Genomic DNA, 22,169 nt, shown 5'->3' with positions numbered 1-22,169 from the left:
AAAAACACATCTGGATTGATCTGGATGCGGCCAAATCCTGCTTAAGCCACATTTTTCCAGGATTTTTCCAGATCAACCCAGATGTGTTTTTTCCGAGTGTGAACACCTCCAATCTGGCTGAATCCAGTTTGATTTCAAGCCGGCTAGATCCACCCTCGAGAGGTGGATCTAGCAGGACTGGCTCAAATGTGGCTCAGGTGTGAACGCAAATGTGGCTAGCGAATTCGGCTAGCCACATTATTAGCCATATTACGAGGCGCCACCTAGTGTTTTGGAGAACAGCAAACACGCTGGATGAAGCCGGCTTGAGTGCGGACACAAGTGTGTGCTAGCCAGATTTGAAAATAGGTCTGAACGCATCCAGCTTAAAGGCTGTCTGGGCTCAATCCTACTCTAGCTGGAATGACTTTCTCCAGTGTGAACGGGGCCTTAAGAGATATGATTCATTAAGTTTATTCAAAAAATGGAGATACTAAAAGTAAAACTATATCACATCACAGCTGTAAAATATATGCTATATAATGCCTCCAGGATTCTACATTATTCACAGTGTGTCTTGTGTCTTGTTTGTGGTCAGATTCTGGAGCAGGTGTGACGTAGACCAGGGTCCCCGTCGTCGTGTGTTTTTATTTGAACATATTCAGGGGTTTTCCCTGGTTTGCTAACATCACCTAAAATGTACAAATGTCGAAAAACCCAGATGACATCACTGCTATTTTAGTTTTCATCCATGAAATAATAGCATAATAAGATTCATGTCCGGTGGTTTTATATAGTTTAAATTGTGGGCAGTGTGTCTCATCACTTTTTGTAGCTTTCCACATCTTGAGTGATTATTACTGAGAAGATGTTTGGTAACATGACAGAAAAAAGGAACTAAACGCTGAAAAGAGGAACCCAGCAGCTTTAAAGCAAAAGATTTCAGCATGTAAAACCACAGCTTTCTGCTGCTCACCCTGTCACTGAAGGTAAGAACACCTGAGGACTGTGTTATCTGTGTCTGTAGCAATGCAGCAGTGTGTATATAGTCCTATAGCAGTTTTAAATGATGCTCTACGCTATATAGCACATCATTTAAACCGTATGACATCAGTTACAGGTGTGTGTATTACTGTACAGATGTTAATGCTTTTATCAATCTGCATTATATCAGATAATTTACTACTGATTGCTAGTCACATTGATGCATCTCAAATGCTTTCCTTTTGCGGCAGAGGCTTTTCTAGAAGCGTAACAACAACAGCGGAGAGCCTGACCTACATCACAGCGGCTAAAAAAAAATAAATGATCTCTTTTACCCACAGGTTGTGAAACGTTGTCTATAGAAGGAAGAGCTGGACTCCACGAAATATTCAGAACAAATTGACAATTTGTGGGAAAACAAAGAGATTTTCCTGGACAATAAAAATCTGAAGATGGGCAAAAAACGTGACAAAAGGGGCAAATCCAAGAAGGACTCATCACAGAGTGACTCTAATGAATCCAAAGAATCCTCAAAAAATAGAAACAAAAAGAAGAAAACAGGTAAATTATGATCATCACACGGGTTAATAGTTTATAAAAGAACAGCAGATATTTTCTAGAGTATTATTGTCCCATACATTCGAAAATTAAACGTCCTATAACTTAGTACATGGCTATGTTGATTACTCGATTCTGTTTGATGAGAAACTTGACCAATCACATTTTGTTTCAACAACACCACGATTTTGTGAAAAGGTATTTCTTCCCTTACTTGAATTACAGATTATTAATCAGCCCAACTCTCACATTTTTCTTTCTACTACGTCCAACTACATCAGCAGCCACCACCGCCATCACATCACAGTCCGTCACTGTGGCTACATCTCTGCCAGCTCTCTCAACCCAGTCAGCAGTCCCTGCACCGAGAAAGGGTGAGACCCACAGCAGCAGCAGCACATAAGTGTCTATACTAATGTGTGTCTGTGGTGAAGTGTGTGTGTGTGAAAGAGGATTTAAATAAAGACTGTTGTGATTTTGTGTTGCAGGCGGCCCTCACTCCACTGTCGTCATTGCTGCGGCTGTCTGTCTGACATTGCTGGTGCTGGTGGTTGTTTTGGGTTTCATCTACAAACGTAAGAGATTTCTTCACACACGTGAGTTTTTGAAGTGCAATTTCCTTCTGCGTATTGCTTCCTCTTCTTACGTTTACTCTCATTCACTGTCCTCTGCAGGTTTTAAGTGTTCAAAAAACACAGGAAACAAGGAAGCACAGAGCATAGTGGTGAGTGTACGCGTGTGTGTGGTCACCAACAGTGTCAGACATGATGAACAAACACTGGAATTCACCCGTACATGTATGATGCAAGAGGCCTGAGATTTTTGTTGACAAATATATATGTGTCTGTGTGTGTGTGTGTGTGTAAATGCTTGCATCATCTCCCTGAACAGCAGAAGATGGTAAAGGCACCAGAATGTTGGGCCACCATCAGTAACAAACTCAAGCAGTTGGTCTTCTTTCGGGGTGGACATGGTCGGTTCACACTGCATGATCAAGATTTGGTTTCAGATCCCTTTATTCAACTTGCAGGTTTATTTTAGTTGTGACAGTCAAAACTGCAGTTCACCTTGAAGCCTCTAGGGGCTGGCACCAAAAGTGAGTCAATCCCCATAGACCGCCATATAAAAACAGACATTTTACAACCTGGTTTTGGTGTCTATTGATAATTTCCCCTGTAGGGGGGAGTGAATGTTTTTTTATAACTAATTTTAATTTAATTAAGACATGATGGAAGCAAGAAGCTCACATCAACATGCCGCCGCAGCTCCAATTGCACTCCACCTCTTTGGAGACCTGGAGACAACATTGCGATGGTTGGAGCCTCACAGAGACCCAAAGCCGCTCACTACTGAGGCCAAGCTGCAGCCTTCGGGGCTCAAACTTGAAGCCCATGCGGAAGTGTCAAAACTTGTAGTACACGCCGCAACCGCTAGAGGCTGGCTCCAAAAGCGAGTCATTTCCCATAGACTCCCATGTTAAAATGTCCAACTTCACAACAGAAATGAACATGTTTACAGCCTGGTACAACAAAAACATTCTGGTCTCAAATGATAGGTTCTCTTCTGGTGTCAATTGTACAGGTGGGCGAATTTTTCGAACTCACTTGTTTTAATTATATTCTGACTTAAAATAACGCATAATTATGGACATTACCTCTTTGAGTGACAGGCGGATCGCCCGCCCCCTAAACTCTGCTTGTGCTCCCCCCTCTCTGTCCATATTTGGAGTTTTGGGGAACGTGACGTTGCCAACATGGCGGCGGTCAGAGCGTCCCGGAGCCTCCCACCGAGCCCCAAAACGGCTCTTTAGAAACAAATGGGTGACATCATGGAAGCTCTGTCCATAGGTTTCACTGTCAATGACTGAGGCTCACTGTATTTTCTAGAGAAGGTTTTGAATGTGCCACCAGGGATTCTTGACAGCTAACATCTAGCAGGCATCTATGACACCAACCTTGTACACGGTCATCAGTTTTTCAGTAGTCATCACTCCATCAGTGAAGTGACTGTTCATAAAGCTACTGTGCACTGCCAGCATGACTAAAACTCAGCTCTGGGTTATAAAGTTTAAGTATCACTGCTCACCAGCTGGATTCAACCTAAACTATCTGTCCTGTGTTTTTCATTCTGAAAGGATCACGGCTATGACGAGATACAAGAGCGCCCCCAGAGGTCAGACACAGCACCTGCGATGAAAACAGTTTATGTCACCGCCAACTTTTCCACACAGAGCCCTGCTGAAGTTAAAGGTGACGTTTACTCAACAGTTCAGGATCCCACATACTGGACGATCACTGAGCCACCAGCCAACGTTTCTGAAAACCCTCTCTACTCTGCTGTCAACACACCACAGCAGCGCTGAGGAAAAATATCTGTGGATGCTCATGCTCATGCAGGTCACAGTCACAGTTTCCCCACCAGCACAGTAACAAACCTGAAGAAGCCGCTCGGGGGAGTGTGAAACGTCAATCCTTGAGTCCAGTTACCTCGATTTAAACTCTTGGAAATCACTGAGGAAAAGTTCAAGAAGTTCAAAAGGTAACAGTCAGGACGTTTGCTGTCATCATATCTGTACAGCTGTGGAGGTACAGAGATACACAATAAAATACAATATAATTACATGTATAATCTGTACAATGAAAATAATATAAATACAAATATATATCATTACATTTTTCTTTACTTCTGTTGTATTTATTTTTGGCATCCCTGTCCATATGTAGTCGTTGATTCAGGAGAACAAGTGACAAATTCAAAATAAAGAATATAATGTACATGGAGATCACAAAATGCAGACATGTAGAAGCTCCTGAGGACTTTTAAACCCCGTGAAGTGAAACATTACCGAACCATCAGGTCCTCTGAGGGACACCTGAGTGTCAGTGCTTACACTCATGATGGCTGAGAGCTAGAGGGAGACAAATCTGCACAGAGAGACAATATAAGTATGTGTGCTGAATGCCTCCTGTGATATCTGGACTAATATTATTGATGACTTTATGTACAGAGAGCAGAATAATGCTATCGTTGGTTGTGTTGATGCTAAGAAGTATGAACTCCTAGGAAGTGAAATCCAACAGAACCTTCACTCAGAAACTCGTCACTTTTTGAGACGATATTAAACAGAACTAAAAGCTGTAAAAACTTCATTCTGTACCAAACTGTACAGGCTGGCCTGAGAGTAACTATAACACAGCACTATAAGTACAATCATTTCAATTCTGCATGGAGTGAAGGGGAAGAATAATTTTGTGCTCCACCTGCTAATAAAACAGCAGCACTGAGCAGGAAGCAGTCGCAGGGCGACGCAGTCGTAGGTTACTTAAAATATCACATCAGGAAACAGTGAGCAGACTAGACATCAAAAAGGGAGGAACCCACACAATCATCCAGAGATTAGATGTTTCACTTCAGCCTCTAATCCAACAACATGAGGAGCTTGATCCTACTCATCCTCTCCCTGATGACAGGTAAAGATGCTGCCTGATTCCTACATTACTTAGAAGCTTGAGCCTGAGAGGAAACTGTAATCTGTCTATAGGAGTGATCTTATTTCACCCTGTGGTGTACACTGTGGTTACAGCTCCTGTTGGTTCCATAGATACAATATACAGTAACGGACCACAAATTCATATGATGCTTTTCATACAGTGATCAGACTTATAGGCTGAAACGTGCTGAAAAACAAACATCAGATGTCGGTGGCTCTAATGTTCTGGACAGGAAGTGTGAGTTTACTCCACCGTCCTTTGAACAACAACAAACACAGATTGGTCCAGACATCGCTGTGATCAATTCAGCAGCATCAGCAGAAATCAATTATGTCAAACAGAAATAATTTCACATGACCTTTGTTTCAATGACTGATGTGAACACTCACCGTGTTTTCTACAGGTTCTGAGGCTCAGTCTGAGTGGAAGTGCAAAGATGGATGGGTTAACTTCACCTGCGGTCCTAAAACAAGTGGAAAATATCAAATTACTGAATTAGTGAATAACAAAACAATCAAAGATCAATTCATCAAAGACCACTCTGAAAAGATTCTCACGGTAAAACAACTTGAACATGAAGACTTTGGGAAATGTAACAAACAACAAGAGGCAAAGATTGAAGTTTGTAAGTTTTTCACTCTTCACTCAAATCTATTTGTGTTTAATCCTCATCAATTAATCATTATAACTGATAATTAGACCTTATTAAATACACTCAACAAAAATATAAACGCAACACTTTTGTTTTTGCTCCCATGTTTCATGAGATGGACTTGAAGATCTAAACTTCATTCCAGATACACAATATTACCATTCCTCTCAAACATTGTTCACAAATCTGTCTAAATGTGTGATAGTGAGCACTTCTGCTTTGCTGAGATAATCCATCCCACCTCACAGGTGTGCCACATCAAGATGCTGATCTGACATCATGATTAGTGCACAGGTGTACCTTAAACTGCCCACAATAAAAGGCCACCCTGAAATGTGCATTTTGTTTCTGCTTTATTGGCGGTCTGGGGACTCAGAACCAGTGAGTATCTGGTGTGACCACCATTTGCCTCATGCAGTGCAACACATCTTCTTCGCATAGAGTTTATCAGATTGTCTATTGTGGCCTGTGGAATGTTGGTCCACTCCTCTTCAATGGCTGTGCGAAGTTGCTGGATATTAGTGGGAACTGGTGCACGCTGTCGTATACGCCGGTCAAGCACATCCCAAACATGTTCAATGGGTGACATGTCCGGTGAGTATGCTGGCCATGCAAGAACTGGGACATTTTCAGCTTCCAAGAATTGTGTACAGATCCTTGCAACATGGGGCCGTGCATTATCTTGCTGAAACATGAGGTGATGTTCATGGATGTATGGCACAACAATGGGCCTCAGGATCTCATCACGGTATCTCTGTGCATTCAAAACGCCATCAATAAAATGCACCTGTGTTCTTCGTCCATAACAGATGCCTGCCCATACCATGACCCCACCACCACCATGGGCCACTCGATCCACAACATTGACATCAGCAAAGCGCTCACCCACACGACGCCACACACGCTGTCTGCCATCTGCCCTGAACAATGTAAACCGAGATTCATCCGTGAAGAGAACACCTCTCCAACGTGCTAGACGCCATCGAATGTGAGCATTTGCCCACTCAAGTCTGTTACGGCGACGATCTGGAGTCAGGTTAAGACCCCGATGAGGACGACGAGCATGCAGTTGAGCTTCCCTGAGACGGTTTCTGACAGTTTGTGCAGAAATTGTTTGGTTATGCAAACCAATTGTTTCAGCAGCTGTCTGAGTGGCTGGTCTCAGACGATCTCGGAGGTGAACCTGCTGGATGTGGAGGTCCTGGGCTGGTGTGGTTACTCGTGGTCTGCGGTTGTGAGGCCGGTTGGATGTACTGCCATATTCTCTGAAACGCCTTTGGAGACGGCTTATGGTGGAGAAATGAACATTCAATGCACGAGCAACAGATCTGGTTGACATTCCTGCTGTCAGCATGCCAATTGCACGCTCCCTCAATGCTTGTGGCATCTGTGGCATTTTGCTGTGAGACAAAACTGCACATTTCAGGGTGGCCTTTTATTGTGGGCAGTTTGAGGTACACCTGTGCACTAATCATGATGTCAGATCAGCATCTTGATGTGGCACACCTGTGAGGTGGGATGGATTATCTCAGCAAAGCAGAAGTGCTCACTATCACACATTTAGACAGATTTGTGAACAATGTTTGAGAGGAATGGTAATATTGTGTATCTGGAATGAAGTTTAGATCTTCAAGTCCATCTCATGAAACATGGGAGCAAAAACAAAAGTGTTGTGTTTATATTTTTGTTGAGTGTATATATGTTGTAACTTCTATCCAACACTAAATCAATCACAGAAACCCAAACTTGTTTTATCCTTGTGTTCTAGTCACAGGTGCTGATCCCTGCCCCAGACCATCTGTCCAAACTGCTTACAGATCAGCTGAAACCACCATCACATGTGACCCAGGAGACAAACACAAGTCCACTGCAGGGTTTTTCTGCAAAGACGACAATTCTACCTGTGAGAATATTTTATCAGGAAACTCTGTTCTGAAGTCAAACAGGAAATTCACTGTCAAACACAACACCAGTGGTTTCATGGTGTCCATCAGTAATGTGTCCAGACAGGATGCTGGTGTCTACTGGTGTGGAGTGACAAGAAATGATAAAAAACTCAGTGTTGTACTCAGAAAGATAAACCTGCAGGTTAAAGGTGAGTGATTCTCAGCCAGAGGTTTCATCATATATTTGGTCATGGCTTACATTTATTATCAAACTATTATTTTTTATCATTTTGCTGCTTGTTTCCACAGATATTACTAGGTTTACCAGATCACCAGCTGTTGGACAGAACTTCACATTCTGGTGTTATTACAAACGTGTAAATGCTTCCTACACTACAAAATTCATCTGTAAGGGAGAAGATCCATCTACATGTCACCGTGTGATAAGCAGCAAAAATCCTGATGAGAATGGAAAGTTCTCCATGACAAACACAACAAAGAAGATTATCAGTGTAACAGTGAGAGAAGTAACACCAGATGACGGCGGGACATACTGGTGTGGAGCAGAAAGTGAGGACGAACACAAAACTTTCATCCATAAACTCATCCTGACTGTAGGTGAGTCAGTTTATCGTGCAGCAGCTCTGTTCAGATTGTGCAACAGCATCTGATGAGTGGAAATATAAAGATATGGCTTTCATGTGTTGGCCTTTGAGCACCAATCGATCAGACAGAGACCGCTAAAATGGCTCAATGGTCACTCATCAGCCGTGCTGTTTCATGAAAGAAATGACAGAGAATGGCCTCTGAACGTAAACAGGAAGTTTATATTTAAACTTTAAAGAGAGTGAAGGTTCAAATGGTGCTTATTTCTCTATTCCTTTTTTAATCTGTTATTTGATGAGACTGAATCGTTGAGATCGGAAGGTAAATTTATGAATCATTCATACACACCTTGAATGCATGTTTGTCTCCTTTTAGTATCACCAACCACTCCTCCTGCTCCTTCAAGCCAGACAGCTACTATACCCAAGGAGAGTCATAGTAAGAGAGTACATTTTATTATCTAATAAATGATGCTGTGTTGTCTTACTGCAGCATGTTCTCTATATTGTGTGCTTTATTTTGCAGGCAGCTCTGAGGTCATAGCTGTGATCATCCGAGTAGCTGTGCTGCTGCTATTTGTGGCAGTTTTGATCTTTATCTACAAAAGTAAGAACTGAAACACAAGTCTTCATGTTCACATCAGAGTTTCCCACACATAGACAAATTTGTGGCAGGCCGTCACACAATCAACACCCATCGCCAAAAATTGATTCCGTATTTTTTTCCCCAGCACGATTTTAAAATATAGTTATCCTTTCATTTATTCAACTCTGTTCATGCACGCACACCGACAGCTGTGGCAGCACTGACTGTGCATGACGTCAAGCTGAAGATAACCTTTGCTAATTAGTGGGGTCACCAAATGCCAGGTTTTAAGATGAACTTGCACATGCATTTAAAATATCCCCAGCAGGTCTTGCACTTTTTAGAAAATCTAAACCACACACAGATGCCACGAAATGCTTGCTAAATGTTCTGTTATGTTTTCTGTCTAACAGGATATTCACATTCAAAAACCAAAGGAAATGCAGCAGCAGAGCAAGTCAATGAGGTCAGTGTGAAACCTGGACAATAAATATAATTTGTGTGCACAATGGGAACTGTTAGGAACCAAAGTTAATCAAACTGTGTTGTTTTTTAAGAGCTGCATATATGAAGAGATACAGGAGGGCCTCCAGCAGTCACACAATGGAATAAACACGATTTATGAAACCGCCAGCCGCCCAACAAGCGACTCAGCCGGGCTGCAATAAGACAAGACGAGACAAGACTTGATTGACTGAATCAATATTCTGATATTAAATACAGCAAGCGTCCAACTTCCTCACCTGTCAATCAACCACACAAGCGAAAAGGGTGTGCCTGATTAATCACTATGCAACATGACGATTCAGCATTGATTCAGAAATGTTCAAAAATCTATTACCGTATTTTGCGGACTATAGGTCGCACCGGAGTATAAGTCACACCAGCCAAAAAATGCATAATGAAGAAGAAAAACCCATAGATAAGTCGCACCGGAGTATTAGTCGCATCAGCAGGCCAGCGTAAATCACTATGTTTTTAGTGTAATGTTGCCTCCTGAATTCCTCTTAACTTAAGTGGTGTGGCTGCAGGGCATTGAGAGTGAGACACACGCATTTCAACAAGTTCTAACACAGAGAAACGATCAGCTTCACCGCACAGAAATTCCTATAAACATCCTGTAAATGAGTAAAAGGCGGACTACTGTGCGCTCATATAGCTGGCTGGAATTAGCGACATATCGACCACACGCGTCACCTATGCTCGGAATGCAAAGTGTGGACAAGCTGGAGGGGGAAGAGAACCATCAGGACGTCACACCAAAAGATGGCGGCCCCTATTGTGACACACTCGTAGGGTGTAAGAGCTGAAATAGTCATAATTTGTTGATGTTTATCTTCACCTCTGACCCTCTGACAACTTTACAGGAAATATTTCCACAGCTGTTTAAACTGTTGTTGTCATGTCCAGGTCAGAATGAAATGTAATAACCCTGTGTGTCATTTCATGTCCATTTAAAGCTATTACCAATGACTTTATGACTAAATATCTGCTTCAAACATGCTCAGCTGTTCTTCTTTTCATTTCTTATTAAAGTGTCAGCATGTCCCTTGAAGCTCCTGTGTCTGCTGTTTGTCTGTTAAAGAAAAAAGCTCCAGTGTGGTTCTTGTTTCAGTGACAACAAAGTCATGGATCAAAACACTGAGCAGCAACAATCAGCTGAGCTGCTGCTGCTTCCACAAAAGGACTTCCTGGTTCCTCTCTCACACATTCTGGCCTTTAGCACCGCTTGACCATCATACTCTTGCTGAAAAGTCTTGCACTTGTGACTGGTCACTTGAAAAGCACGATGACAATGACTCTGGTGCTGTTCAGAAAATGTGTGGACACAGATCCAGAGACAGTCTGCACGGTGAACACTGTCTAAATATCAGCAGAGTTGTCCATGTGCTCACAGCATAGCTCTACACTCCTGTTAACAGGGAAACCACCAGATTATTACACTGCAGAGACCTACTAACAAATGTCACGCCTTAAAATCTATTAGATCAACTGCATTCTCTGTAAAATAACACTTTCTATGCTGAACTATTATTAATTTTAACTCAGTACTACAATAACAAACAGCAGCAGGCATAATAAAAAAAAACAGATTTATCTTCGAGAAATGTTAAAAAATATTTTTCAACATGACAGTGAAATGAAATAAACAATAAAATACAATATGATTAAATGTATAATCTGAATAATAAAATCTTTATATCATTACATTACATTCATGGACCATCAGAGCGTTCACACTTCAGCTTCTTTCTAATATAAATGTCATGGCTCACCCAGGTCTTTTATTTTGTAGTTCATTTTCTGTTTGTATTAGTTCTAGTTTTACTAGTCACTTCCTGTTTTATTTTGAAACTTGATCTTCCCCTTGTGTTTCAGTTCTGTTTACTTCCCCTTCCTCATGTGTGCTCCCTTCCTGTGATTACCTGCTCCGCCCCAAATGTGCTTCACCTGTGTCCACTGAACTCCTGTGTACCGATTACTGCTTTGGACTTTGATCACTGGTTTTTACCTGTGCCCTTTTGGATACCTCTGCCTCACGGACTGAACTTCTGTGTACCGAACCTAGCCTGTAATAAAACACTGAGTTTGCTTTCACCTCCGGCTAAGTCTGCATTTGTGTCCTCCGTCTCACAACCCCCTGACATTACGAACTGGCCATAACTGGACGCAGCAGACTGAGCAGCTATGGAGGATCCAGTGGAGGTAATATTTTTATGGGAAGAAATTTCTGAAGAGAAAACCCAGCTCCAACAGGCTGTGGACTGTATAGACCACATGCGTCTCACTGCTGCAAAAGCTAGGGGCCCTTTGGAACATGACACAGAAGCTACGGGCCCGTATGAAAAAGAAATTCTGGTCGAGGAGCCTTGGATGAGGATGGACTATGAACCTGTGTTCGAAGAGATGGACGGTTTCCACTCTCCGGTGGCTCCGGTGCTCCCTGCCTGGGCCGTTCGTACAGCACCAGCTCCATTCACGGCTTCACCACAGACAACGCCACTTCCGGTTCCGCCCGGAGGCGGGCTCCCGATGACGTCACCCTCTCCGGCGCCACCCAGGGGCGGGCCCCAGACGACGTCGCTCCTCCCGTCTCGGCCAGAGGGCGGGCCCCAGACGACGTCACTCCTCCCGTCTCGGCCAGAGGGCGGCCCCAGACGACGTCGCTCCTCCCTTCTCGGCCAGAGGGTGGGCTCCAGACGGCGTCCCTTTTTCTCCCGAGGACACGCCCCAGGCTACACCACCTGTTCCGGGGCCTGCCTGTGTTGCTCCTGATGGATTATCTGTCATGGCGAAGGACTTGATATCTGTTGGGACCAAAGAAACGCAGATTGAGACTTTGGGGAAAGCCTGTTTGGACTATGGGGGGTCTTCTGTTCTGGGCTCCAGTCCTGACCCAGATGGACCCTCAGCTCTAGTGACCAGCTCTGTCACTAGAGAATATCCGGCTCCGGGTTCCAGCCCTGACCCTGCAGAGTTGGCTACCCGTTCTGACCCAGAAGGACCCTTAACCATAGTGACTGAGCCTGACACTGAAGGTTCCTCAGTTCTGGGTTCCAGTTTTGGCCCTGGTGGGATTTCGTCTCCTGTTTCGAGTTTTGGCCCTGGAGGGCTTCCGTCTCCTGTTTCGAGTTTTGGCCCTGGAGGGCTTCCGTCTCCTGTTTCGAGTTTTGGCCCTGGAGGGCTTCCGTCTCCTGTTTCGACCCCGGTGGTCCATTGCTCCCGAGTCCTTGTTCCGACCCCGGTGGTCCACCGCTCCCGAGTCCCAGTCCCGACGCCGGTGGTCCGTCCCCTACTGTGGTCCTCAGTCCCGACCCCGGTGGTCCTTCGCCTCTGGTCTTTAGTCCCAACGCCGGTGGTCCTTCGCCTCTGATCTCCAGTCTCGACACCAGTGGTCCTCCCTCAGGTCCTCGGCTCTGGTTTACAGTCCGGACACTGGAGGGTCCTCGGCTCTGGTTTACAGTCCGGACACTGGAGGGTCTTCTGCTCCAGCGCCGGTCTCCAGTCTGGACCCTGGAGGGTCTTCTGCTCCAGCGCCGGTCTCCAGTCTGGACCCTGGAGGGTCTTCTGCCTCGTCTTTGGCTCTGGCTTCCTGTCTGGACCCTGGAGGGTCTTCTGCCTCGTCTTCGGCTCTGGCTTCCTGTCTGGACCCTGGAGGGTCCTCTGCCTCATCCTCGGCTTTGGCTTCCTGCCCGGACCCTGGAGGGTCCGCAGCCTCATCCTCGCCGACCTTCTGCCCTGACCCTGGAGGGTCAGCCTCCTCGTCCTCGCCGACCTTCTGCCCTGACCCTGGTGGGTCAGCACCATCGTCTTTGCTGGTCTTCTGCCCGGACCCAGGAGGGTCCGTCATCTTGTCCTTACTGGTCTTCTGCCCGGACCCAGGAGGGTCCGCCTCGCCTTCCTCGCTGGTCTTCTGCCCGGACCCAGAGTCCGCCTCGCCTTCCTCACTGATCTTCTGCCCGGACACAGGAGGGTCCGTCGTCTCGTCCTCGCTGGTCTTCAGCCCGGACCCAGGAGGGTCCGTCATTTCGTCCTCGCTGGTGGTCTTCCGCCCGGACCCTGGAGAGTCCGCGTCTCCATCGCTGGTGGTCTTCCTGTCTGGACCCTGGAGGGTCTTCTGCCTCGTCTTCGGCTCTGGCTTCCTGTCTGGACCCTGGAGGGTCCTCTGCCTCATCCTCGGCTTTGGCTTCCTGCCCGGACCCTGGAGGGTCCGCAGCCTCATCCTCGCCGACCTTCTGCCCTGACCCTGGAGGGTCAGCCTCCTCGTCCTCGCCGACCTTCTGCCCTGACCCTGGTGGGTCAGCACCATCGTCTTTGCTGGTCTTCTGCCCGGACCCAGGAGGGTCCGTCATCTTGTCCTTACTGGTCTTCTGCCCGGACCCAGGAGGGTCCGCCTCGCCTTCCTCGCTGGTCTTCTGCCCGGACCCAGAGTCCGCCTCGCCTTCCTCACTGATCTTCTGCCCGGACACAGGAGGGTCCGTCGTCTCGTCCTCGCTGGTCTTCAGCCCGGACCCAGGAGGGTCCGTCATTTCGTCCTCGCTGGTGGTCTTCCGCCCGGACCCTGGAGAGTCCGCGTCTCCATCGCTGGTGGTCTTCCGTGCGGACCCTGGAGGGTCCGCGTCTCCATCGCTGGTGGTCTTCCGCCCGGACCCTGGAGGGGTCGCGTCTCCATCTCTGTTGTTTTTCCGCCCGGACCGTGGAGGGGCCACGTTTCTATCTCTGTTGTTCTTCCGCCCAGACCCTGGAGGGTCTGCAACCTCGTCTCTGGCGTTCCCCTGCCGTTTCTCTCGACCCTGGGAAATCTCGGCCTTCTCAGCCTCTGGCCTTGCTCTCTGAGCCCCCCTAGACTCCGTCATGCTGGGTCTCTACCCAGTTTTCTGAGTTTTTGTTTTCTGGACCTTTATTAGACTGATTCTTTGCTCCCTGTATTTTTGTTCGTACTTTTGGTTTCTAGTGGAACGTCTGGGAGCCGTTCCTTGAGGGGGGGTACTGTCATGGTTTCACCCAGGTCTTTTATTTTGTAGTTCATTTTCTGTTTGTATTAGTTCTAGTTTTACTAGTCACTTCCTGTTTTATTTTGAAACTTGATCTTCCCCTTGTGTTTCAGTTCTGTTTACTTCCCCTTCCTCATGTGTGCTCCCTTCCCCCTCCTGTGAGTACTTGCCCCGCCCTAATGTGCTTCAACTGTGTCCAATTGTCTTCCCGCCCTCCTGTGTATAAAGCCTGTGTGTTTCCTTCCCCTTGTTGCCAGTTCGTTTTGTGAGTTATCCTGCGACACAGCCGTCCAAGTAGCCTTCCGCTCTTGTGATTTCCCCAGTGAGTTTTCCGAGTGAGTTTTGGAGTTTCTTGTGTTTCTTGAACTATTTTGGATCTGATCCCTTTGTGATACCTTTGCCTCACGGACTGAACTCCTGTGTACCGATTACTGCTTTGGACTTTGACCACTGGTTTTTGCCTGTGCCCTTTTGGATACCTCTGCCTTGCGGACTGAACTTCTGTGTACCGAACCTAGCCTGTAATAAAACACTGAGTTTGCTTTCACCTCCGGCTAAGTCTGCATTTGTGTCCTCCGTCTCACAACCCCCTGACATTACGAACTGGCCATAACTGGACGCAGCAGACTGAGCAGCTATGGAGGATCCAGTGGAGGTAATATTTTTATGGGAAGAAATTTCTGAAGAGAAAACCCAGCTCCAACAGGCTGTGGACTGTATAGACCACATGCGTCTCACTGCTGCAAAAGCTAGGGGCCCTTTTGTGCCCTTTTGGATACCTCTGCCTTGCGGACTGAACTTCTGTGTACCGAACCTAGCCTGTAATAAAACACTGAGTTTGCTTTCACCTCCGGCTAAGTCTGTATTTGTGTCCTCCGTCTCACAACCCCCTGACATTAAATGGTGTGATTTTGGCATTTTGCAGGATAATTAAAAACAAGCAGTGGATTTAAGTTCAGAAGAACAAGTGACAAATTCAAAATAAAGAATATACTGTACATGGAGATCACAAAATGCAGACATGTAGAAGCTCCTGAGGACTTTTAAAACCCATGAAGTGCAACATTACCGAACCATCAAGTCCTCTGAGGGACACCTGAGTGTCAGTGCTTACACTCATGATGGCTGAGAGCTAGAGGGAGACAAATCTCCACAGAGAGACAATATAAGTATGTGTGCTGAATGCCTCCTGTGATATCTGGACTAATATTATTGATGACTTTATGTACAGAGAGCAGAATAATGCTATTGTTGGTTGTGTTGATGCTAAGAAGTATGAACTCCTAGGAAGTGAAATCTAACAGAACCTTCACTCAGAAACTCGTCACTTTTTGTATGTAATATTCATCAAGACGATATTAAACAGAACTAAAAGCTGTAAAACCTTCATTCTGTACCAAACTGTACAGGCTGGCCTGAGAGTAACTATAACACAGCACTATAAGTACAATCATTTCAATTCTGCATGGAGTGAAGGGGAAGAATAATTGTGTGCTCCACCTGCTAATAAAACAGCAGCACTGAGCAGGAAGCAGTGAAAAACAAATAGAAGAAGTGTGGGCGACGCAGTCGTAGGTTACTTAAAATATCACATCAGGAAACAGTGAGCAGACTAGACATCAAAAAGGGAGGAACCCACACAATCGTCCAGAGATTAGATGTTTCACTTCAGCCTCTAATCCAACAACATGAGGAGCTTGATCCTACTCATCCTCTCCCTGATGACAGGTAAAGATGCTGCCTGATTCCTACATTACTTAGAAGCTTGAGCCTGAGAGGAAACTGTAATCTGTCTATAGGAGTGATCTTATTTCACCCTGTGGTGTACACTGTGGTTACAGCTCCTGTTGGTTCCATAGATACAATATACAGTAACGGACCACAAATTCATATGATGCTTTTCATACAGTGATCAGACTTATAGGCTGAAACGTGCTGAAAAACAAACATCAGATGTCGGTGGCTCTAATGTTCTGGACAGGAAGTGTGAGTTTACTCCACTGTCCTTTGAACAACAACAAACACAGATTGGTCCAGACATCGCTGTGATCAATTCAGCAGCATCAGCAGAAATCAATTATGTCAAACAGAAATAATTTCACATGACCTTTGTTTCAATGACTGATGTGAACACTCACCGTGTTTTCTACAGGTTCTGAGGCTCAGTCTGAGTGGAAGTGCAAAGATGGATGGGTTAACTTCACCTGCGGTACTAAAACAAATGGAAAATATCAAATTACTGAATTAGTGAATGACAAAACAATCAAAGATCAATTCACCAAAACCCACTCTAAAAAGATTCTCACGGTAAAACAACTTGAACATGAAGACTTTGGGAAATGTAACAAACAAAACGCAGAAATTGAAGTGTGTAAGTTTTTCACTCTTCACTCAAATCTATTTGTGTTTAATCCTCATCAATTAATCATCATAACTGATAATTGGACCTTATTAAATATATATGTTGTAACTTCTCTCCAACACTAAATTAATCACAGAAACCCAAACTTGTTTTATCCTTGTGTTCTAGTCACAGGTGCTGATCCCTGCCCCAGACCATCTGTCCAAACTGCTTACAGATCAGCTGAAACCATCATCACATGTGACCCAGGAGACAAACACAAGTCCACTGCAGGGTTTTTCTGCAAAGACGACAATTCTTCCTGTAAGAATATTTCATCAGGAATCTCTGTTCTGAAGTCAAACAGGAAATTCACTGTCAAAAACACCACCAGTGGTTTCATGGTGTCCATCAGTAATGTGTCCAGACAGGATGCTGGTGTCTACTGGTGTGGAGTGAAAAGAAATGATAAAGAACTCAGTGTTGTACTCAGAAAGATAAACCTGCAGGTTAAAGGTAAGTGATTCTCAGCCAGAGGTTTCATCATATATTTGGTCATGGCTTACATTTATTATTATTTTTTATCATTTTCTGCTTGTTTTCACAGATATTACTAAGTTCATAAGAACAGCAGCTGTTGGACAGAACCTCACATACTGGTGTGATTACAAACGTGTAGATGCTTCCTACACTACAAAATTCATCTGTAAGGGAGAAGATCCATCTACATGTCAGCGTGTGATAAGCAGCAAAAATCCTGATGTGAATGGAAAGTTCTCCATGACAGATAACAGCAGACAGAGAAACATCAATGTAACAGTGAGAGAAGTAACACCAGATGACGGCGGGACATACTGGTGTGGAGCAGAAAGTGAGGACGAACAACACAAAACTTTCATCCAGAAACTCATCCTGACTGTAGGTGAGTCAGTTTATCGTGCAGCAGTTCTGTTCAGATTGTGCAACAGCATCTGATGAGTGGAAATATAAAGACATGGCTTTCATGTGTTGGCCTTTGAGCACCAATCGATCAGACAGAGACCGCTAAAATGGCTCAATGGTCACTCATCAGCTGTGCTGTTTCATGAAAGAAATGACAGAGAATGGCCTCTGAACGTAAACAGGAAGTTTATATTTAAACTTTAAAGAGAGTGAAGGTTCAAATGGTGCTTATTTCTCTATTCCTTTTTTAATCTGTTATTTGATGAGACTGAATCGTTGAGATCGGAAGGTAAATTTATGAATCATTCATACACACCTTGAATGCATGTTTGTCTCCTTTTAGTATCACCAACCACTCCTCCTGCTCCTTCAAGCCAGACAGCTACTATACCCAAGGAGAGTCATAGTAAGAGAGTACATTTTATAATCTAATAAATGATGCTGTGTTGTCTTACTGCAGCATGTTCTCTTTATTGTGTGCTTTATTTTGCAGGCAGCTCTGAGGTCAAAGCTGTGATCATCCGAGTAGCTGTGCTGCTGCTATTTGTGGCAGTTTTGATCTTTATCTACAAAAGTAAGAACTGAAACACACAAGTCTTCATGTTCACATCAAAGTTATTACACATAGACAAATTTGTGGCAGGCCGCCACACAATCAACACCCATCGCCAAAAATTGATTCCGTATTTTTTTCCCCAGCACGATTTTAAAATATAGTTATCCTTTCATTCATTCAACTCCGTTCATGCACGCACACCGACAGCTGTGGCAGCACTGACTGTGCATGACGTCAAGCTGAAGATAACCTTTGCTAATTAGTGGGGTCACCAAATGCCAGGTTTTAAGATGAACTTGCACATGCATTTAAAATATCCCCAGCAGGTCTTGCACTTTTTAGAAAATGTAAACCACACACAGATGCCACGAAATGCTTGCTAAATGTTCTGTTATGTTTTCTGTCTTCCAGTATATTCACATTCAAAAACCAAAGGAAATGCAGCAGCACAGCAAGTCAATGAGGTCAGTGTGAAACCTGGACAATAAATATAATTTGTGTTCACAATGTGTACTGTTAGAAATGAAAGTTAATCAAACTGTGTTGTTTTTTAAGAGCTGCATATATGAAGAGATACAGGAGGGCCTCCAGCAGTCACACAATGGAATAAACACGATTTATGAAACCGCCAGCCCCCCAACAAGCGACTCAGCCGAGCTGCAATAAGACAAGACGAGACAAGACTTGATTGAATCAATATTCTGATATTAAATACAGCAAGCGTCCAACCTCCTCACCTGTCAATCAACCACACAAGCGAAAAGGGTGTGCCTGATTAATCACTATGCAACATGACGATTCAGCATTGATTCAGAAATGTTCAAAAATCTATTACCGTATTTTCCGGACTATAGGTCGCACCGGAGTATAAGTCACACCAGCCAAAAAATGCATAATGAAGAAGAAAAACCCATAGATAAGGAGAGGGACAGAACGGCTACCATTATATTTGTAATGGGACGTCAGGACACGCACTAACTAACTGTATTTTTTCATATATAAGTCGCATACCCAGCCAAAGGATGAAAAAAAGTGCGACTTATAGTCTGGAAAATACCGTATTTTAGAAGTGCCGTGCTTAGAACAAACTAAAAGTAGCAGATGCTGCCCGGACAGATTAAGGAGAGGACGTCACACCAAAAGATGGCGGCCGCTAATGTGACACACTCATAGAGTGTAAGAGCTGAAATAGTCATAATTTGTTGATGTTTATCTTCACCTCTGACCCTCTGACAACTTTACAGGAAATATTTCCACAGCTGTTTAAACTGTTGTTGTCATGTCCAGGTCAGAATGAAATGTAATAACCCTGTGTGTCATTCCATGTCCATTTAAAGCTATTACCAATGACTTTATGACTTTATGACCAAATATCTGCTTCAAACATGCTCAGCTGTTCTTCTTTTCATTTCTTATTAAAGTGTCAGCATGTCCCTTGAAGCTCCTGTGTCTGCTGTTTGTCTGTTAAAGAAAAAAGCTCCAGTGTGGTTCTTGTGGGGGTAACGTATTGCGTTACTTCTCGTTTCGACACTTCCTGTTTCAACACTGTCCTGTTTGTTTGTTCACTTGGTGTGTGCTGTTGGTGCTACGGATTTTCTGCATTAGACATAATTAGGACCCGAGCATCGAATGGTGCAAGAGCCCTATTGAAATGCATGCATTTCTTATTATTATTATTCCCTATTCTTGTTCCGGCTCCGGTATTGCAATTTTGCCCTCCTGAACATGCTCAAAAACTCACCAAACTTGGCACAAAATTGTCCCCCGACGAAAATCGCAACTTGACACTGTCGCCATTGGCGGGCGTGGCCGCATGCCTCTGCAGAGCCCCCTAAAGTGTGAAAATATTTACCGCAAGTGCTACAGACCTGAAACTCGGTACACTGATGTATCACCTTGTGACAAGAAAAAAAGCCTCTTGGACGAAAATTCCACGAAGTACAGGAAGTTGAATAAACCACACCCTGTTCCAATTTACTCACCCCGCACCCCGCACTGCTCCTAGGGGAATATCTTGATATGGCTGAAAATTGGAGCACTTGCCCTTAGGGGATTCGGGACCAAAAGATATCAAAAACGCAGCACTTCGTCATACGGTCTGGCTGTGGCGCTGCCACGAAGTTGACCCTTCGCCAACGCACAGGAAATGCATGTATTTTTGGCTGTATCTCCCACATACGTCACCCTATGTGAATGAAAAAAATCAGGCATGCTGAGCCTTTCATTCTGAACAGATTGATATGATAATGAGATGATACTCTCATAGTGTCACCTACTGGCGGTCTGAATTGTGTTCAGGTTGATTATCCATGTTCCACACCTCGTATTTGAACGAACTCCTCCTAGGGAAATACTCTGACAGGCCTGTGATTTTGTCACATGGTTCTGAAGACACGGCTGAACAAAAGTTATCAAAACCGCAGCTCGATGTTACACTGTGTGGGCGGGGCATCGCCACAAAGGTGACCCTTCGCCCCCATACAGAAAGCTGCTGTGTTTCTTGATTTATTAATCCTACCTGCCTCTTACTCTATCATGACCCCTGTACACCTTTTCATATCACCTCATCGTCATATGTGGGCATGGCCACATGGCTCAGTAGCGCCCCCTGGAATGAGATCTGCTTCCCCATTTCACCTACAGACACGAAAATTGGTAGACATATGTACCACCTCTAGACAAGAAAAAAAGTCTCTTGGAGGTATCCTCTAAAACGCACAGGAAGTCCGCCATTTTGAAAAAACTGCGCCATTTTGCATTTTTCACTGCCTGCACTTTTACAAACTCCTCCTACAGGATTTCTCCAATCCAGCTGAAAATTGGTCTGGTTAATCTTAAGGCATTACGGACCAAAAGTTATCAAAAACACAGCACTTCGTCACACGGTCTGGCCATGGTGCCACCATGAAATTGACCCTTCACCAACGCACAGGAAATACATGTATTTTTGGCTGTATCTCCCACATACTTCATCCTATGTGGATGAAACTTTACAGTCATGCTGAACATCGGACACTGCACAGATTGACATGCTGATATGCTACAGTCACTGTGCCACCTACTGGCCGGAGGACCTGTCTTTTGTACATGTGTGTTCCCCAAATTGCAGGTCTACTCATACTTCTTTTGAGAGTCTCACTCTCAGCCTGTCTCTCGGAAGCTGGAAGAAGTCAGAATTTGTTTTACTCGTCGTAGTGTATCATCCACCTGCTGCTGCTTATTCAGAGTTCCTGCTGGAGTTTTCAGACTTCCTAACAAGTTTAGTGCTTAGCACAGATAAAGTCATTATAGTGGGTGACTTTAACATTCATATGGACGTCGACTCCGACAGTCTGACTGCATTTAAAAGACTATATCAGGAGTCCTATTTAAAATACGGATTTATTGCAACAGGTGATTCTCACACACCAAGTCCGCTCTGAGTGATATGTGGCGACAGACTCGCAAATGAGGCGACGAAGCCTTCAGAACTGCTTCAGCACTTAAGACCAAGCACCCTGCATTAAAAGACAAGCCATGGAGTTTTTTTAAAAGAAGAAAACATGAACAAGAAGGACAGAAGCAATTAATGACAAAACAAAATGACGGAGTGGACTGGACATAAGAAACACACATCGGGTGTCATTGTCTCCCATCTTTCTCAGCAATGGGACCGCCTCATCGCTGAGAAAGCTCAAAGGCTCCCACTAATTAAGCATAAGAGTAAGTTGTCTGTTTATGCACTTTGTTTTTATTTATTTTTTTTTCTGTGCCGGTCTGTGAAAGTATTGTTTTACATGATACCGGTCCGTGGTGCAAAAAAGGTTGGGGACCGCTGCTCTGAGGGACACCTGAGTGTCAGTGCTTACACTCATGATGGCTGAGAGCTAGAGGGAGACAAATCTCCACAGAGAGACAATATAAGTATGTGTGCTGAATGCCTCCTGTGATATCTGGACTAATATTATCAATGACTTTATGTACAGAGAGCAGAATAATGCTATCGTTGGTTGTGTTGATGCTAAGAAGTATGAACTCCTAGGAAGTGAAATCTAACAGAACCTTCACTCAGAAACTCGTCACTTTTTGTATGTAATATTCATCAAGACGATATT

The 22,169-nt window shown here is 44.5% G+C and overlaps 2 protein-coding genes across 6 annotated transcripts; both read left to right on the top strand.

The window, feature by feature from the left end:
• The first annotated feature begins 857 nt into the window (after positions 1-857).
• LOC114451039 (uncharacterized) lies at positions 858-4,065 on the top strand. Of its 3 annotated transcripts, none has more exons than XM_028429562.1 (7): positions 858-968; positions 1,305-1,524; positions 1,803-1,895; positions 2,010-2,096; positions 2,196-2,245; positions 3,656-3,770; positions 3,875-4,065. In XM_028429562.1, the coding sequence occupies exons 2-7, from the start codon at positions 1,416-1,418 to the stop codon at positions 4,015-4,017; spliced, it is 597 nt and encodes a 198-aa protein (XP_028285363.1). In that variant the 5' UTR covers positions 858-968; positions 1,305-1,415; the 3' UTR covers positions 4,018-4,065. The 3 variants fall into 3 exon arrangements, with proteins under 3 accessions (XP_028285363.1, XP_028285362.1, XP_028285364.1); XM_028429561.1 differs by having other exon boundaries at positions 2,010-2,117; XM_028429563.1 differs by having other exon boundaries at positions 2,010-2,117; positions 3,656-4,065.
• An 800-nt stretch (positions 4,066-4,865) lies between these two features.
• On the top strand, positions 4,866-19,506 carry LOC114450905 (polymeric immunoglobulin receptor-like). Of its 3 annotated transcripts, none has more exons than XM_028429344.1 (8): positions 4,866-4,991; positions 5,416-5,637; positions 16,767-17,093; positions 17,185-17,499; positions 17,863-17,925; positions 18,013-18,093; positions 18,487-18,539; positions 18,631-19,506. In XM_028429344.1, the coding sequence occupies exons 1-8, from the start codon at positions 4,952-4,954 to the stop codon at positions 18,739-18,741; spliced, it is 1,212 nt and encodes a 403-aa protein (XP_028285145.1). In that variant the 5' UTR covers positions 4,866-4,951; the 3' UTR covers positions 18,742-19,506. The 3 variants fall into 3 exon arrangements, with proteins under 3 accessions (XP_028285145.1, XP_028285144.1, XP_028285146.1); XM_028429343.1 differs by lacking the exon at positions 16,767-17,093 and adding an exon at positions 7,433-7,759; XM_028429345.1 differs by lacking the exons at positions 16,767-17,093; positions 17,185-17,499; positions 17,863-17,925; ... (1 more) ...; positions 18,487-18,539; positions 18,631-19,506 and adding exons at positions 7,433-7,759; positions 7,860-8,168; positions 8,532-8,594; positions 8,682-8,762; positions 9,155-9,333.
• The last annotated feature ends 2,663 nt before the right edge of the window (positions 19,507-22,169 follow it).

The sequence above is a fragment of the Parambassis ranga genome, chromosome 18 (genome assembly GCF_900634625.1).
Source record: "Parambassis ranga chromosome 18, fParRan2.1, whole genome shotgun sequence".
Lineage (NCBI taxonomy): Eukaryota > Metazoa > Chordata > Actinopteri > Ambassidae > Parambassis > Parambassis ranga.
Note: the sequence above shows the minus strand (reverse complement) of the source record. Positions and strands in the feature narration are given on the sequence as shown.

Bases quoted from the DNA above. Each gene is read 5' to 3' on its own strand.
- LOC114450905 (XM_028429344.1), top strand. From the start codon at position 4,952: ATGAGGAGCTTGATCCTACTCATCCTCTCCCTGATGACAG. The intron at 17,926-18,012 runs GTAAGAGAGTAC...TTTATTTTGCAG, and splicing joins TATACCCAAGGAGAGTCATA to GCAGCTCTGAGGTCAAAGCT. The intron at 18,094-18,486 runs GTAAGAACTGAA...TCTGTCTTCCAG, and splicing joins TTTGATCTTTATCTACAAAA to TATATTCACATTCAAAAACC.
- LOC114451039 (XM_028429561.1), top strand. From the start codon at position 1,416: ATGGGCAAAAAACGTGACAAAAGGGGCAAATCCAAGAAGGACTCATCA. The intron at 1,896-2,009 runs GTGAGACCCACA...TTTGTGTTGCAG, and splicing joins AGTCCCTGCACCGAGAAAGG to GCGGCCCTCACTCCACTGTC. The intron at 3,771-3,874 runs GTGACGTTTACT...AACACACCACAG, and splicing joins GAGCCCTGCTGAAGTTAAAG to CAGCGCTGAGGAAAAATATC.